General features: G+C 35.0%; 2 protein-coding genes across 2 annotated transcripts in view; one reads left to right on the forward strand and one right to left on the reverse strand.

The window, feature by feature from the left end:
• Positions 1-399: 399 nt before the first annotated feature.
• Positions 400-12,029, forward strand: LOC109044979 (alpha-N-acetylgalactosaminidase-like). The gene is given in 10 exon segments (XM_042721537.1): positions 400-560; positions 1,729-1,885; positions 3,348-3,488; positions 5,557-5,768; positions 6,955-7,049; positions 8,675-8,836; positions 9,423-9,547; positions 9,549-9,618; positions 10,940-11,080; positions 11,168-12,029. Coding segments are annotated over 9 exon segments (1,314 nt in total). The 5' UTR covers positions 400-560; positions 1,729-1,730; the 3' UTR covers positions 11,381-12,029.
• A 2,230-nt stretch (positions 12,030-14,259) lies between these two features.
• Positions 14,260-16,403, reverse strand: part of ptpro (protein tyrosine phosphatase receptor type O) — a 47,581-nt gene continuing 45,437 nt past the window's right edge. Inside the window, exon 27 of the mRNA XM_042721538.1 lies at positions 14,260-15,337. The gene's annotated coding sequence lies outside the window, so the exon portion shown is untranslated. The remainder of the gene's footprint in view (positions 15,338-16,403) is intronic.

Consider the following 16,403-nt stretch of genomic DNA (forward strand, 5'->3'; position numbering starts at 1 on the left):
ATACTGTATATATTATAGCATTTACAACACTTTGTTAATGAATAGTTTTTACTACAGTGAACTGTAGTGCATTGTAGTATAATACACCCTATAGTTGTAGAGAACTTAGTACAGTATTGGGTAAAGTCATTTGTTTATATTACTATAGTTGTTATATAACCACAGCATAGAATTACCATAGAAGTACTTTACTATAGCATGGTTCAAAAACACTATAGTATTTGCTATATTATATTTGCATGTTTATTATTTTATGTTGATGGTTGTATTATTTTTCTATACTATTTTTGAGCATTAAAAAAAGTAATGTATGCGGAACTTCCTTGTTAATAAACAGCCGCGGTCAGCTGATGCCGCGCCACGTGACACGAATGCAGTCACATGAGCGGCTATGTCAACACGCACACACACACACACACACGCACATCCATTCTCTTTCTCTCTCTCTCTCTCACACACACACACACACACACTCACTCACACACACACAGAGCTGTGTTCAGAACCGAGCCGCTCACATCTGACACAGAAACCGAGGGAAGATCCAACATCCGCATCCGGTGAGTGACGCGCGATATAAACCACACTCTCTCAAGTTTCTGCTAGTTTCATACAATTCTATAAAATACGGAGATTTATGCAGTTATATATCACTATATCATTTACACGCTGCAAACAGACATCCGTGTGGTGGATTCTAACAGGAAGTGAGTCTAACAGGAAGTCAGAGTCACTCCTACTCATGTTATATGTGTGTTATTAAATCTAAATATAAAAAAGAGTGTTATTAAATATGATATTGAGTGTGTATCCTGTGATCTGTGTGTGTGTGTGTGTGTGTGTGTGTGTGTGTGGGTCACGTGTGTGTGGGTCACGTGTGTGTGTGTGTCAGGTGACTATCAGGTGTGTTCTTTATGACAGATATTAAACTCAAAGATATTAAAATCAGCTCAAAGAGGCATATAAAATATTTCTGCAGATTACACTAATGAGAGACAGAGCTGTAATTAGATTAAATTACATTTTAAAATACTCAATCAGACTGTAGTTGCTTGTTTATTGATTATTATTAGTAGTAGAGCAATAAATTATTATGATTCTCTTCTTTTTCATCTTTTAAATGAATGTAAACGAATACAATATTTAATTTTTAGTAAGTGTTGTAAGTGATTGATGTTATTTTAAAATGAATTGTTTTTAAATTTGACATTTTTAGGATTTTTAATTCATTATTTGCTTTTAGTTAAACTCACGAAACTCCTGCAAGTTACTTCACAAAGCCCTTAATGTAATGTTTAATGCACTTTATGTTCTTAATAACAACAAATGGAATATATTTGAGAATTAGTCTTTTAGCAGATGCTTTTATCCAAAGCGACTTACAATGAAATCAATCAAAATCAACAAAAGAGCAATTTTACTTGTACGTTTTTTTAGTTTTAATTTGTCTTTAATAATATAATAAAAAAGGAAACAGATAGAATAGAATATAAAAAGAATAGAGAAGCTAGTGTTAGTTTTTTTAAAACTTTTTTTTAAGAAAACAAGCAGTAAGAGTGCAAGTCTAAAAGGAAGTTTAGTAAAAGTGTAATTTTCGTAACTGTAGAGAGTTGACTAATTGAAAAGTTCCTGTCAAAGTTAGATTGTGTTTCTTGTCTGGCCTCATCTGCTTGCATTTTTCCGGTGGGAATGCATTCATAATAACTCATAATATTAATGGTGTTTCAGAAATGCAGCGCTCAGCGGTTATTTTTGTTCTGGCGTTCTCCGCGGCCGCCTGGGCTCTGGATAACGGGCTGATGAGGACCCCGCCGATGGGATGGTTAGCCTGGGAACGTTTCCGCTGTGACATCGACTGTCTGAACGACCCCGACAACTGCATCAGGTTTATCAATTAAAGATGATCTACAGCTGAGGCCAAAAGAGCCGGGGGGGTGAAAACTTTTGAATTTGAAGATCAGGGTAAATTTATCTTATTTTGTCTTCTGGGAAACATGTAAGTATCTTCTGTTGCCTCTGAAGGGCTGCACTAGATGAAAAAAAAAAAAAGATTTTAGGCAAAAGAAGAAAAACCGACACATCTCCATTCGGTTCAAAAGTTTTCACCCCCGGCTCTTAATGCATGGTTTCTCCTTCTGGAGCGTCACTGAGTGTTTGAATCTTCTGTAATAGTTGTGTTTGAGTCCCTCAGTCGTCCTCAGTGTGAAAAGATGGATCTCAAAATCATACAGTCACTGCTGGAAAGGGTTAAAAAACATAAAAATGCAGGAAAACCACAGAATTAGTGTGAGCTGGAGGATTTTTCTGAAGAACAGCAGACAGTTTAACTGTTAAGAACAAACAAGAGACTCATGAGCAACTATCACTGAACACAGAACACAGCTGGGGATCATTCAGATAACAACACAGTGTTAAGAATCAAGGGGATGAAAACTTTTGAACGTGTTCATTTTAATAAATTAAACTATTATTTTCTCTTGTGGACTATATGTGAACATCTTTTATGTGAAATATCTTATTCAGCTCAGTACTAATTAAACAATAATCCTCTTATTTCGGTTTGGTTAATTTTTTTTTTTAATTAATGTTTGGGTTTAATTTTTTTTAATGAAATTTTAATTAAAATATTAAGTTATTTTTTAAAAATAATTTTACTGTGTGTATGTGTTATACAATTATTTAGGTAATATAATAATTATAATTTTTTTAATTTACATTTATTTCAGTTAGTTGCCAAAACAGCATTTCTAAATTTTATTTAAAGTTTGTCATCTAATATTTAATTTTATTTTATATTTCATATTGTATTTTACATTTTATATTTTATTTATTTCAGCTTTATTAAATTTTTATTATATGTGACCCTGGAGCACAAAACCAGTCATAATGGTCAATTTTTCAAAATTGAGATTTATACATCATCTGAAAGCTGAATAAATAATCTAAACAAGTTTGTTAGGATATGACAATATTTGTCTGAGATACAACTATCTGAAAATCAGGAATCTGAGGGAGCACAAAAATCTAAATATTGAGAAAATCATCTTTAAAGCTGTTCAAATGAAGTTCTTAGCAATGCATATTACTAATCAAAAATTAAATTTTGATATATTTACGCTAGGAAATGTACAAAATATCTTCATGGAACATGATCTTTACTTAATATCCTAATGATTTTTGTCATAAAAGAGAAATGTATAATTGTGACTCATACAATGTATTGTTGTCTATTGCTACAAATATACCTGTGACACTTATGACTGCTTCTGTGCTGCAGGGACACATATGATTATTTCATGTTTAATAGTTTAATTTTAGTTAACGATACTGCTATATGTTTGTCTCAGTGAGCATCTGTTCATGGAGATGGCTGACAGACTGTCGGAGGACGGCTGGAGAGAGCTGGGATACGTCTACATCAACATCGACGACTGCTGGTCCTCAATGCTGAGAGACAGTCAGGGCCGACTGCAGGCCGACCCCAAGAGGTGCTGACCCCTGACCCCTGACCCCAGCGGGTCTGAATGCGCTCCAGCTTCACCTAGGGCCCTATGATTTCTACGATGCGTAAACGTATAACGTTACTGTATTACGCGGAATGTCACGGAATTTGCTAAACTTTAAATTAATTAATCAGAAGTAGATCATTACACTATATACTATACAATATAATTACTATATTAATATGAATCCTGCATTTCTGCGGATCTCTGTGTGAATGAATGGCGCAGATGCACGGTTTCGTTTCGCGGTGATTTCAGCGTCTGACATAAATACATCTCCAGAACTAATTACACATGCTTTTTGCTTTCAGTAATTACACATGCTTTTATTAATAATGTTTAATATAACCATTAAAAAGGAGTAAAGAAGAATTAAAAAGGAAAAAAATGGAATCCAGAAAAAAATCCAGAATTTGGGAAGAAAATAAAATAAAATTTTGGGGGAAATAAAATGGAATTGGGGGGTTTGGGAAAAAATAAAATAAATGGAATTTGTGAAGAAAAAGAAAACGGAATTTGGAAAAAATAAAATGGAATTTGGGAAAAAATTAAATGGATTTTGAGGGAAAATAAAAACAGAATTTGGGGAAAAAATAAAACAGAATTTGGGAAAAAATAAAATGGAATTTTGAAAAAAAATAAAACAGAATTTGGGAAAAAATAAAATGGAATTTGGGGAAAAAAATAAATCAGAATTTGGGAAAAAATAAAATGGAATTTTGAAAAAAAATAAAAACGGAGTCACTTCATGAGCATTTCAACCTTCATTTTAATAAAACTAATGTAATATCAAATACACACAGAAATGTAAAGGTATTCACGGCAACCCTTCAAAATAAAAGTTCGGTTTAACCTGAAGACTTTGTGCCAGAAATATATTAATGTTGTACAGTAGAATGTACATAATACTTCTACTACTAAAATTATTCAAACTGATTTTTTAAGGAATAATCACACAACATTTCTTCCATGTTTTAATTTAAAAAATAAAAATAAAGTTTGTTTAATTTTCAGTAATTAAAAGATAATTGAAAATAATGTTTTATGCTTTCATTTGCAACCAGAAAACTTTCTGTCGGAGGCAAAAAAAAGTTTCAAAAGGCTATTTTAAGAATAAATATGAATAGTTTAGGTTGTTTTGTGCATTCTTATAATTAGACATGCTAAAACAAAGAACTTGTTAACAATAAAACATATGACAGGAAACAATAAAAATTTCATAGGGCCCTAAAAATTTAATTTTTGTTAAACTTTTAATAAATTGATGTGAAATTGTATAAGTTTCATTATTTTAAATCAATCAGACATGCTTTTTGATTAATAATATTTAATTTAACCATTAAAAAGGAGTAAAGAAAAATTAAAAAGGAAAAAAATGGAATCCAGAATTTGGGAAGAAAATAAAATTAAATTTTGGGGGAAATAAAATGGAATTGGGGGGGTTTGGGAAAAATAAAATAAATGGAATTTGTGAAGAAAAAAAATGGAATTTGGAAAAAATAAAACAGAATTTGGGAAAAAATAAAACGGGATAAAATTAAAAAAAATAAATGGAATTTGAGGGAAAATAAAACAGAATTTGGGGAAAAAATAAAATAGAATTTGTGAAGAAAAAAAATGGAATTTGGAAAAAATAAAACAGAATTTGGGAAAAAATAAAATGGAATTTTGGGGGAAAATAAAATGGAATTTGGGAAAAAATAAAACGGAATTTGGGAAAAAATAAAATGGAATTTGGGAAAAAATAAAATGGAATTTTGGAAAAAAAAACAACAATTTGGGAAAAAATAAAACGGGATTTGGGGGGAAAATTAAATGGAATTTGAGGTAAAATAAAACAATTTTGGGGAAAAAAAAAAATATTTTGGGAAAAAATAAAATGGAATTTGGGAAAAAATAAAACGGGATTTGGGGGGAAAATTAAATGGAATTTGAGGGAGAAAAAAAAAAAAACCGGATTTCTTAAAACCCAATTCACCAGATGTTTCTAAAAAAAATAAAACCGAGGCATCGATCATCTTACGCACTACTTCACCTGATGTTTCTCCCGCAGGTTTCCGCGAGGCATCGCTCATCTGGCGCAGTACGTTCACGACCGCGGCCTGAAGCTGGGCATCTACGGAGACATGGGCACTCACACATGCGGCGGATATCCAGGAACCACGCTGGACAAGATCCAGACGGACGCGCAGACCTTCGCCGACTGGGGCATCGACATGCTGAAGCTGGACGGCTGCTACTCGAACTCGTCCTACCAGGAACAAGGTCAGACGCTTTAACATCAGCACAGTTCAGTCACAGAGACACAGGGTTAAAATCACATTTACACACACAACAAATAAAACTGTATATCCATACAGAACAATCAGGACTCTTTAACAGTTTATGGCACATGCTCAAACACTCAAATCTTGTTTTATAAAATATATACATTTGTACTGAAATTGGTTTATGTACTAATATATCACTCTTTTTCCTATTCTCTGTAAAATTAAATTAAATGACAAGTCCAAAAACAATATTTAATGAATTTAATCTTTTTTAATTTTTATTATTTTATTCTACATTACTTGTATTTTATGTTTTTATTTTATTCTATATTATGTTTTTATTTTATTCTATATTATGTTTGAATTTTTCCTATTTTCTGTACAATGAAAGTAGATAACGACTCCAAAAACAATATTAAAGGATCAGTACTTACTGTTTAAATACTTGTAAATATTTTATTCTACATTATTTATATTGTATATTTTCATTTTATACTATATGTATATTCTATATAAATATATACAATATTTCCCATGTATTCCCATTACATTTAAATTAAAATAAAAATTTTTATTATATTATTATATTCTATATTATTTTTATTTTATATTTTTATTTAATTCTATATTATATTTTATTTCAGTTTTTTCCCCTATTTTCTGTACAATGAAAGTAAATTACAATGACAGCTCCAAAAACAACACTAAAAAAGTTTTATTTTGTATTATATAATGTTTTTTACATTCTTAGTTAATTATATTTATTTTATATTTTTACTGAGCTCAAAATAAGTTTACAATAATAACACATAAAAAAAAAGAAGCAATAAACAGATTTACGTTGACATTACTTTGAATTAATAACAAAATAGCAATTATACCTAGAAAAAAGATGTATGATGCAGGACTTTTAATTAATTGTAAAGAAGTCCAAAATACAGCAGGACTCTTATTTTGAAACACCTATGATTTAGTACTTCCAGCTGCTCATTCGAACAGATCAAATATGCATCTTACAATTATCTACAACTTATTACAAAAATAAAAATGAATATGTCAGCATTTATATTAAGAAGTAGATCATAAGCAATCTGTTGTGGCATTGATTGCTTAATAATCACATTACGTCTGATCATGATTAAGACTTTTATTCATTATCTTCTGTGATTAATTAAATCCAGGCTACCCGATGATGTCAAAGGCCCTGAACGCCACGGGCCGTCCCATTGGCTACTCCTGCAGTTGGCCCGCCTATCAGGGTGGCCTCCCGCCAAAAGTGAGTAGAAAGCAGGAAGTGGAAGTGATGTAGAGCTGCACGATTCTGGAATTTTTGTTGTTGTCTCGAATAGAGATCCTGATTCTCTCACGATTCTGAACGAAACTAAATAACGTGTGACAAAATATTATTGCTGCAGTCTATTTAAAAGCGTTTAATCAATTTGAATGAATTATTAAACATGTAAAATTTAATACACCAATTTTTAATATTGAAATTATAAAAAAGTGGTTTGAATGAATGATTCAATGACTCACTCATAAATACTTCACTTGTTTCATTACTGGATGAATCAGTGTTTTTGAACGAATCTCTTAAATGAATGATTCAGTGACAAAAATAAATTTTTTCACAGTCACTTGTCGCCACCTAGTGGCAGAACAATGCAATCGGCACAAACGTTATTTGAAGCGCCAATTGCTTTCCGAAGGGGATTTGCTCTATTTTGATCGCTACCATAGACATCAGTGTTTCTATCTGAACTATAAAATTTAATTCCAGTATTTCTGCGATAATATGAATGACTGTAAAGCCAAGTTCACACCAAGAATGATAACTATAAAGATAACAATATTAGCGTCCACACCAGCGAACGATATCGTCTGTTTATTCTAAGCGCACGCTTTAAATCCTCGAGCTCGTTACAGCAGGATTGATTCTGATTGGCTGTCAATGTGTGGACTCTGCAATTCTTTAATACTGAGAACGATTTTTAGAACTCTATCTTTATCGTTATTGTCCTTGATGTGAACCAGCCTTAAGGCAGTAATAATACTTTATAATACTTCTTAGCTGTTTTTTTACTTTATTTAATAGACACAGACGAATCGTGGTCATTTAGGAATGAGATCGTGTGGGTATTTGAATCGAGATCGCGATCTTTTAACAATTAATCATGCAGCTCTAAAGTGATGTAATGTAACAATGTAGCAACATGCTAGTCACTTGCTAATAATGCTAACAGTGTGCTAGTAACATACTAATCATGCTAGGAACATATTAGCAATATGCTAACTTCGTGCTAATCATGCTAGTAACATGTTAATTATGCTAGAAGCATCCTAGCAACATGCTAACAACAGTACATGCTAATTATGCAAGAAACATGATTAGCAACATGTGGACTGCATGGTAATCGTGCTAAATTTATGTTGATCATGCTAACAACATGATAACCATGCTATCAAAATGTTAGCAACACTAACTACATGCTAATAATGCTAGTAACATGCTAATCATGCTAGAAACATGATTAGCAACATGTGTACTGCATGTTAATCATTTTAGAAACATGCTAATCATGGTAAATTTATGTTGATCATGCTAACAACATGCAACCATGCTATCAAAATGTTAGCAACACTAACTACATGCTAATAATGCTAGTAACAATGCTAATCATGCTAGAAACATGATTATCAACACGCTACTCATGCTAGCAACATGTTAACTTCATGCTAATCATGCTAGCAACATGCTAATCATCTAATCTGTCTAACTTATCAAACTTAAAGCTTTTACAGCTGCTGTAAACTTTCAGGCTAGGCTTTATCAAGCAACCTAAAGTTTATCTTGACGAACTTTTTATCTAGCTGTCGATTAGCGCTGTGTGTGTTGCGTCTCAGGTGAACTACACGCTGCTGGGTCAGATCTGTAACCTGTGGAGGAACTACGATGATATCCAGGACTCATGGGACAGTGTGCTAAGCATCGTCGACTGGTTCTTTGATAATCAGGACGTCCTGCAGCCCGCGGCCGGACCGGGTCAGTGGAACGACCCCGACATGGTGAGCGCATTCAGGGGAAAACAGAGTTCTGGCATGAAACTCTAGATGGCGCATTTTTCCGAGCTGACTATCATCAATCATTATCACCTTGGCACAGCTGATTGGTGCTTCTCTCCTGTATCGTTAGCCAATGAGCTCACTGCTCACGCATTACAAAAATATGACTAGTGCTTGCCGTATGCAGTGCATGTTGCTTCAGTTTTGAACCCTCCCATCCACCCACTCCCAGCTCCCCCACCTGTATCAGATCTGCCACGATGTGATTCATGTAATCCTTTTTTGCAGCTATATATGGGGGTTATTTCATGTTTGCTTTATGTGCAGCAGCAGCAGTATTTCTTACACGTTCACAGCAGCATGTTGTGGATGTTTTATGGCAGTAGAAAGTCTCGGTACTGCTCTGCGGCAGCAGCAGCGTAGCAGATCTATTCCGCCAAGACCAAATAAATTAACACCGTCATGTGCATTACCATGCCAATCCCTCCGAGAGTTATATATATATATCATATTTTATTATTTGCATTTTATATTTTAATTTATTCTGTATCATATTTTTTCATCCTATTTTCTGTGTTCTCATCCTCAGCTGATCGTTGGAGACTTCGGCCTCAGCATGGACCAATCACGGGCTCAGATGGCGCTGTGGGCGATCATGGCCGCGCCCCTCTTCATGTCTAACGATCTGCGTACGATCATGAGCGGCTCGCGCGATCCTGCAGAATAAGATCGCCATCGGCATCAATCAGGACCGCCTGGGCATCCAGGGCCGACGCCTGATCAAAGTGAGACGCCTTTCAGTCTTTAAAACCAACAAATATGATCATCCCCATCCTGAAATATTAAAAAAAAACTATTTATATGGTGATTTTTATCATAAACATGTTATCTGGAAAATATGTGTTAGGGTATTGCATTTGTTTGGAGTTACTATATTACTATCTTTTTAGGATTAGCTACTGGATTATTTATTGATTTAAGTAATATTTTTGTAAATTTTTCATCAGTTTATTCAAATTTACAAGATTTTATTTTGTTAATATTTTGTTCATTAAGTTAACGCATTAAACTGACAGCCCTGATTATTTAATATTATTACATTTGTTTCTATTCACTGTAGTAGCTGTTAGGATTATATACTGTATTATTAAATAATTGTAATTATTTTTAAATTATTTTTTATTAATTTAATCTGATTTATTTCAGTATTTTTATTAAATTATTTTTGCAGCATTATGTTTTCATGGATAAAACACCAATTTATATTGTGAAAAAGTCATATTATAAATATTATTTGTAGAATATCATGGGGTTATGTCACATGATTACATTTAATTCTATTTAATATATTACTGTATCATTAGAATTAATTACTGTATTATTTATTTTAAATATTTTTATATTATATTATTTCGTTTAATCTCATCTTCATTTTATTTTCACAGCTATATGTTTTCATCTATTAAGAAAAAATAATTTTATTATAAATATTATTTGGAAAATACTAATTTTTATTATGTTACAGTATTACATTTGTTTCTTCTTACTGTAATATTATATTTTAGGTTTAAGTACTGTTTTTTTATTTTATTATTTTAATCACTTTCTCTTAATTTTAATTTAGTTTTATCTTATTTGCATTCATTTCTTTTCACAGACATATGTTTTTAAGCATAAAGACTCTATATATTTACTGTTTTTTTATTTATTTATATAAACCGGTGTAAAATATTTAGTTTGTATTTTTCATGTTATTACATTTGTTTCTATTCACTATAGTAGCTGTTAGGATTAAATACTGTATTACTGAGTAATTTTAATTATTTAGATTTTTTTATTAATTTAATCGAATTGATTTAGTTTAGTATTTTTATCAGTTAATTTATTTTCCAGCAATGTTTTCATGAATAAAGTGCCAATTTATATCGTAAATAAATGTGCAAAATATTATTTTATGTTACACTATTGCATTTATTTCTCCATTTTTTGTTATTATTTATTACTTTAATCTTTTTATTAATTTATTAACTGACTAATTATAGGCTGCTGATTAGTTTAGTGTCATTTGTGTATTTTTTGCACTGGTTCTGACTGTGTTTCTGTCAGGAGAAGAGCGGGATCGAGGTGTTCTGGCGGCCCCTAGCTAAAGGGTCCAGCGCTCTGGTGTTCTTCAGCAGGAGATCTGATATGCCGTATCGCTACACGACGTCTCTGAAGGAGCTGAGCTACAAGACTGGAGTGTACGAGGTGAGCTCCAGCAGCAGCAGCAGCAGCAGCTCTGATGCATCGCAGGTGATTCATGCACGTCTCTCTCTCTCTCTCTCTCTCTCTCAGGTGTATGACGTGTTTTCGGAGCAGCTCTTGCCTCAGATGAAGGACAGCACAGAGTTTGTGGTGTCCATCAATCCGTCCGGTGCGGTCATGTGGTACGTCAATCCTGTAGCCGAGTGGCGGAAGGAGGCGGAGCCTGGGAGGTTCAGCGAGAAGCTGACTGGGCCAAAGTTCCATCAGCATGCTAATGAGGTCGACGCCCCTCTGGTGCTTTAAGCCCCGCCCATCAGGAACAAACGACGCACTCAGGGACATTCAGCCAGTTGACAATCACTTAAATGTTCTCTTGTGTGATTTTTTTATAGGCCTGTTTCTACTGAATGATGTTTAAGTATTGAATGGATTTGCTATTTTTGGATGGAGCTGAAAGTTTTTGCACTGACTTTCCTAAGATGCCTAATTTGTGCACATTCAGGTTTGAAGTCATTTTAGCACGTATAAATCAAGATGTTCAAATTATGATGCTTTTGTTGAGGTGTGCTACTGTTTTTAAACTCAAATAAACACTTGATTGAAATTACAGGAGTTTGTATTAGTGTGTAAGAGCGGAAAAACGACTTTGTCAGTCGCTAACTTTTGGGCGTTATCGATTTTGGTCCTGAACTCGGTTAGAAACGCATTAAGAATCAGAATACATTTTCTTATTAATAAGATCATTTACACTGTTCCAAATTACACTAAGAAATCTTTTAAAATGAGTTCGTCAACAGTTTCTGAACATGCTGGATGACATCTATTCTTGTAAATTAGTTGCCTCTATGATGATTTTCTTATTTTGTGTTATTTTGACAATACACCTGAAAGATTTCATAACTTTGGCTGTCACTTTTAATGCAATAAAATCAAATAAATTGTTGTAAAAGCCGCTGCTGTAGATGCACTTCATGTTTCTGACCAACACACCTTAAATACACGTAGAGTAAAAAAAATAAATAATATGTATATGTGTGTGTGTGCGTGTGCGTGTGCGTATCCCCCCTCTCCTTTTCTAAAGCACTTGTAAGAGCGACACCTGCTGGACAAAAGCCGTCAATACAACGAGAACACAAACGTGTGTAATATATTAAAGATCAGTGATAATGACACCTTTTACAAAGAAATGTTTTCATGAACGTGCAATCCATCCAACAGAATCAAAACATTAAATATGAAGCGTGTGTGTCATTAATTCAATTGTGGTGCCTGTTTCTTGTATTTTATGAGAAGACATCGCTAATCAGGCCAGAAAGACAGTTCACTATCACTCTACACTCTAATACACACGTGTTCGTCATTAAAGGGTTTTTTTTTTTTTTTTTTTTTTTTGTCATTAAAGGGTTAGTTCACCCAAAAATGAAAATTAGCCCATGCTTTACTCACCCTGAAGGCATCCTAGGTGTATGTGACTTTCTTCTTTCAGACGAATCCAGTCGGAGTTATATTAAAAATTGTCCTAGTTTTATAATGCCAAGTATAATATATTAAATGCAATCGAATTACATTAAATATGGCTTGTTTTGTTTGTTTTATTGAGGACTGGTCTAGACATCCCAGTAAGATACTACAAATGTGTCTTCCTTTTAATTGCATAAATGATTCAAATTAAAAATGTCAACAAATTTATAAAACTAATCCAAGATCAGTTAAAACCATAGACAGCGCTGTGGTTCATCAATTAATAAACAAACAGATATTATAGTGACACTTCACATTTAATTTAATTTGATTGCATTTAATATATTATACTTTCAATAAAACATTTGCAATGGGTTTGTAAAAGCTGTTTTTGTGCATGTTTTGTGGCATGATTTACACAGTTTTGGGCAGCAGGCGTCACCAGCGCGTGGCGTTTCGAGTGATTCGAAACAGTGAATCGGTGAGTCGCAAAATGGTTCAATTGATTCAAAGCTTCGAAATGATTCATTTCTCCCATCGACTGCTTGCAGGTTTTTTGTTTCCTAAACCTACAGCGCACTTCATATGGTTTTACAATAATATTTGATAAAGTTCTAAACTCAAAATAACGTGTTTTTAATTATAAAATAGACACTCCCGCCCAAATCACGCGTCATCCGATCAAACAAACATTGTCTGTCTGGAACACTCCTACGAATTTTTAAATTACTACACTTAAACGGTGCAAACTATGAGATTTATGATTCCCACAGCTATAACGTTCACATGACACTCACCTTGACGTCGCTCACCTGCTTCATTCCCGGAAACGCGCATGCGCGACCTGCCGCCATATTTGGTCACGTGCGCTCACTTCCAAATCAAAATAGTCCAATCACGCTCTATTATTATTTTATTTGCTGTAACATAATGAGATTTTGGCGATGCTGGATTTATGAGAGTGTATTTAAAGATGTGATTTCAGTTTTTGTTCTGTGTAAATGTGTATTTTCAGTAAACACGTGTTCATCCCTGTATTTTTGTTCTGCAATAAAATTACAAAATGACAGTAATCTATCAGGAAAATGATGCTTCAAGAGAGAACACTGCGAAAATCACAGCAAGAGACCACTTGAAAGGTTTCTCTGGATTTACCAAGTATGCATTTGAGTAAAATGTAAATATTTGTTTAAGGTCTGATAATATCTTCTTATAATAATTCAGAGAAACTGAGAATTTTCAAGTGGTTTTTCTCCAGAGCTGTATTTTTTCAATTTATACTTATAATTTGTATTGTTTTAAATCAAGACACATCTACCACAGAAGATGAAGAAATGATCAAAATCACGCGATTTTAAGCTTAAAACATGAACAAATATCTGCTAATGAGGTCAGAGAAAGCAACTTAACCCCCAACACACACACACACACACACACACAAACACACACACAAAAGTTTCTATTTCTGACCACATTGGCACATTTTTTTGTTGTTGTTGTTTTAAAAAATGTATTAATTAAAAAAAAAAAAAAAAGAGTTAAGACAAAATATCTTTAGTCATTTTGCGTCTCAAGTAAATAGACCTTGATTTAATAAAGTTAAAATATTTATACTGGAAAACAAGAAAAAAGTACTGGTCATCTCTTGTGCTTTCTGCATCAAATTATTGCAAAAGATTCACACAGCATACATGCAAGAAGAGGAACAGCAGACTGTTTGATTCAGTTTCACATGGACTGAGGTCTACAGACATCATTTATTCTTCACACAAAACGACTCATTTCCAGCTCAGAAGAATACGTACTCAAACGTTTATTTTTTCCCAAATGAACACACATTAAACTGTGGATTGCTCGGCTACTTGAAGTCACACGATACACAAGAATGGCACCAAAAGACAAACGAGTTCTGACACAAACGAAAGAAAACCCATCAAGTGAAGCCCGTTCTGGAGAGAGTTTCAATCAGTTCATCGAAAACACAACACAGAGTTTCTTTAGTTTGAGTATTTACAGCTCGACGCTTGGTTGATATTACATCTCTGCTTCTGTAAAGACGTTTGTAAACTCACTGGTGTCTGACGGAACAGGCAAACGAGAAACAAACACCCTTGAGCTGGAGTCTAAACCTAAAGATGAGACTAATCTCGGGTCTCATTTTGCAGCATGCATCGTTCAGCGAACACAACGGAGTCAGTGTCAGATTCAGCAGCGGCGAGCGATTCAGTCCGAACGGTGCAACGCCTCTCCAGTGAACATCCAGACGCTTGCAGATGAAGCCCAGCTTTAGCAGAAATCACAGAAGCGCAGCCTCTCTACACACAGCAACACATACGATCGTCTGCATCTGTCCCTCATACCCAGAGCAGATGGTCAGTGTGTGGCAGTGATCAAAGGCCGTCAGGTTCGAACCGTGTTTACATGTGCATGCCAACAGGAGGATCCGGTTCTTCATTCTCCTCTGGAGACGTAGAAACTAACACTAGTACAGACAGAGTGCGATATAAACTCACGAAACACACTTTACACGCATTCGGATGATCCTGAGATTCACACACTACAGACGCGATGCGGACGGAAGCGGCGTGGGTCCGGCGCTGCGGCGTTCTCCTGCGATCTGCGGAGACGGGAGAACACGGCAGCTCGTTTAAGGCATCGGATTGGTTCCGTCGTTCGTCTGCTAAATAAGAGCTTGTATGGGAGTAAATGAGTGAAGGGTTCTCCTCCGCGGCCGCCGCTCGGTTGGGTTTTGGTGTTGATGAAGCACGTCTGTCAACACTGATGTGAGGAGCGTCGGACCTGGAGGAAAACAGAGCGAACACTAAAACCAAAATCAAAATTTGTGTTACTTGACATATAATAATAAATGAAATAAAATATACAAAAACATTTTTTTCACAGCTACTGTAGATGCCCAGACATCAATTTTAATTTAGTTTAACTTGACACACTAAAATAACACACTAAAGTTGAAATAAGAATCAAGAGCATCCATCCACTCATCCATCCACCCACCCATCCATCCACCCATCCATCTATCCATCCATCCATCAATCATCCACCCACCATCGACTCACCCACCCATCTATCCATCCATCAATCATCCATCCACTCATCCATCCACCCACCCACCATCTATCCATCCATCCACCCACCCATCTATCCATCCGTCCATCCATCAACCCACCATCCACTCACCCACCCACCCATCTATTATCAATCATCAATCCACCCACCCATCCACCCAACAACCTCCATCGGGGGATCCTCCATCCACTCACCCACCCATCCATCTATCTATCCATCCACTCACCCACCCACCCATCTATCCATCCATCCATCCACTCATCCATCCATCTATCCATCCATCTATCAATCATCCATCCACTCATCCATCCACCCACCCACCATCTATCCATCCATCCATCCATCCATCCATCCACTCACCCACCCATGTATCTATCTATCCATCCACTCACCCAGCCATCTATCCATCCATCCATCCACTCACCCACCCACCCATATTATCCATCCATCCATCCACCCATCCACTCACCCACCCATCTATCTATATATCTATCCATCCACTCACCCACCCATCTATCATCAATCATCCATCCACCCACCCACCCATCTATCCACCCATCCATCCACTCACCCACCCATTTATCCATCCATCCATCCATCCATCCATCCATCCATCCATCCAACCACCCACCCACCCATCCATCCTCCATCCACTCACCCACCCATCTATCTATCTATCCATCCACTCACCCACCCATCTATCCATCCATCCACCCACTCACCCACCCATCTATCCATCCATCCATCCATCCATCCATCCAATCACCCACCCATCTAT

The sequence above is a fragment of the Cyprinus carpio genome, chromosome B4, assembly GCF_018340385.1.
Source record: "Cyprinus carpio isolate SPL01 chromosome B4, ASM1834038v1, whole genome shotgun sequence".
NCBI lineage: Eukaryota > Metazoa > Chordata > Actinopteri > Cypriniformes > Cyprinidae > Cyprinus > Cyprinus carpio.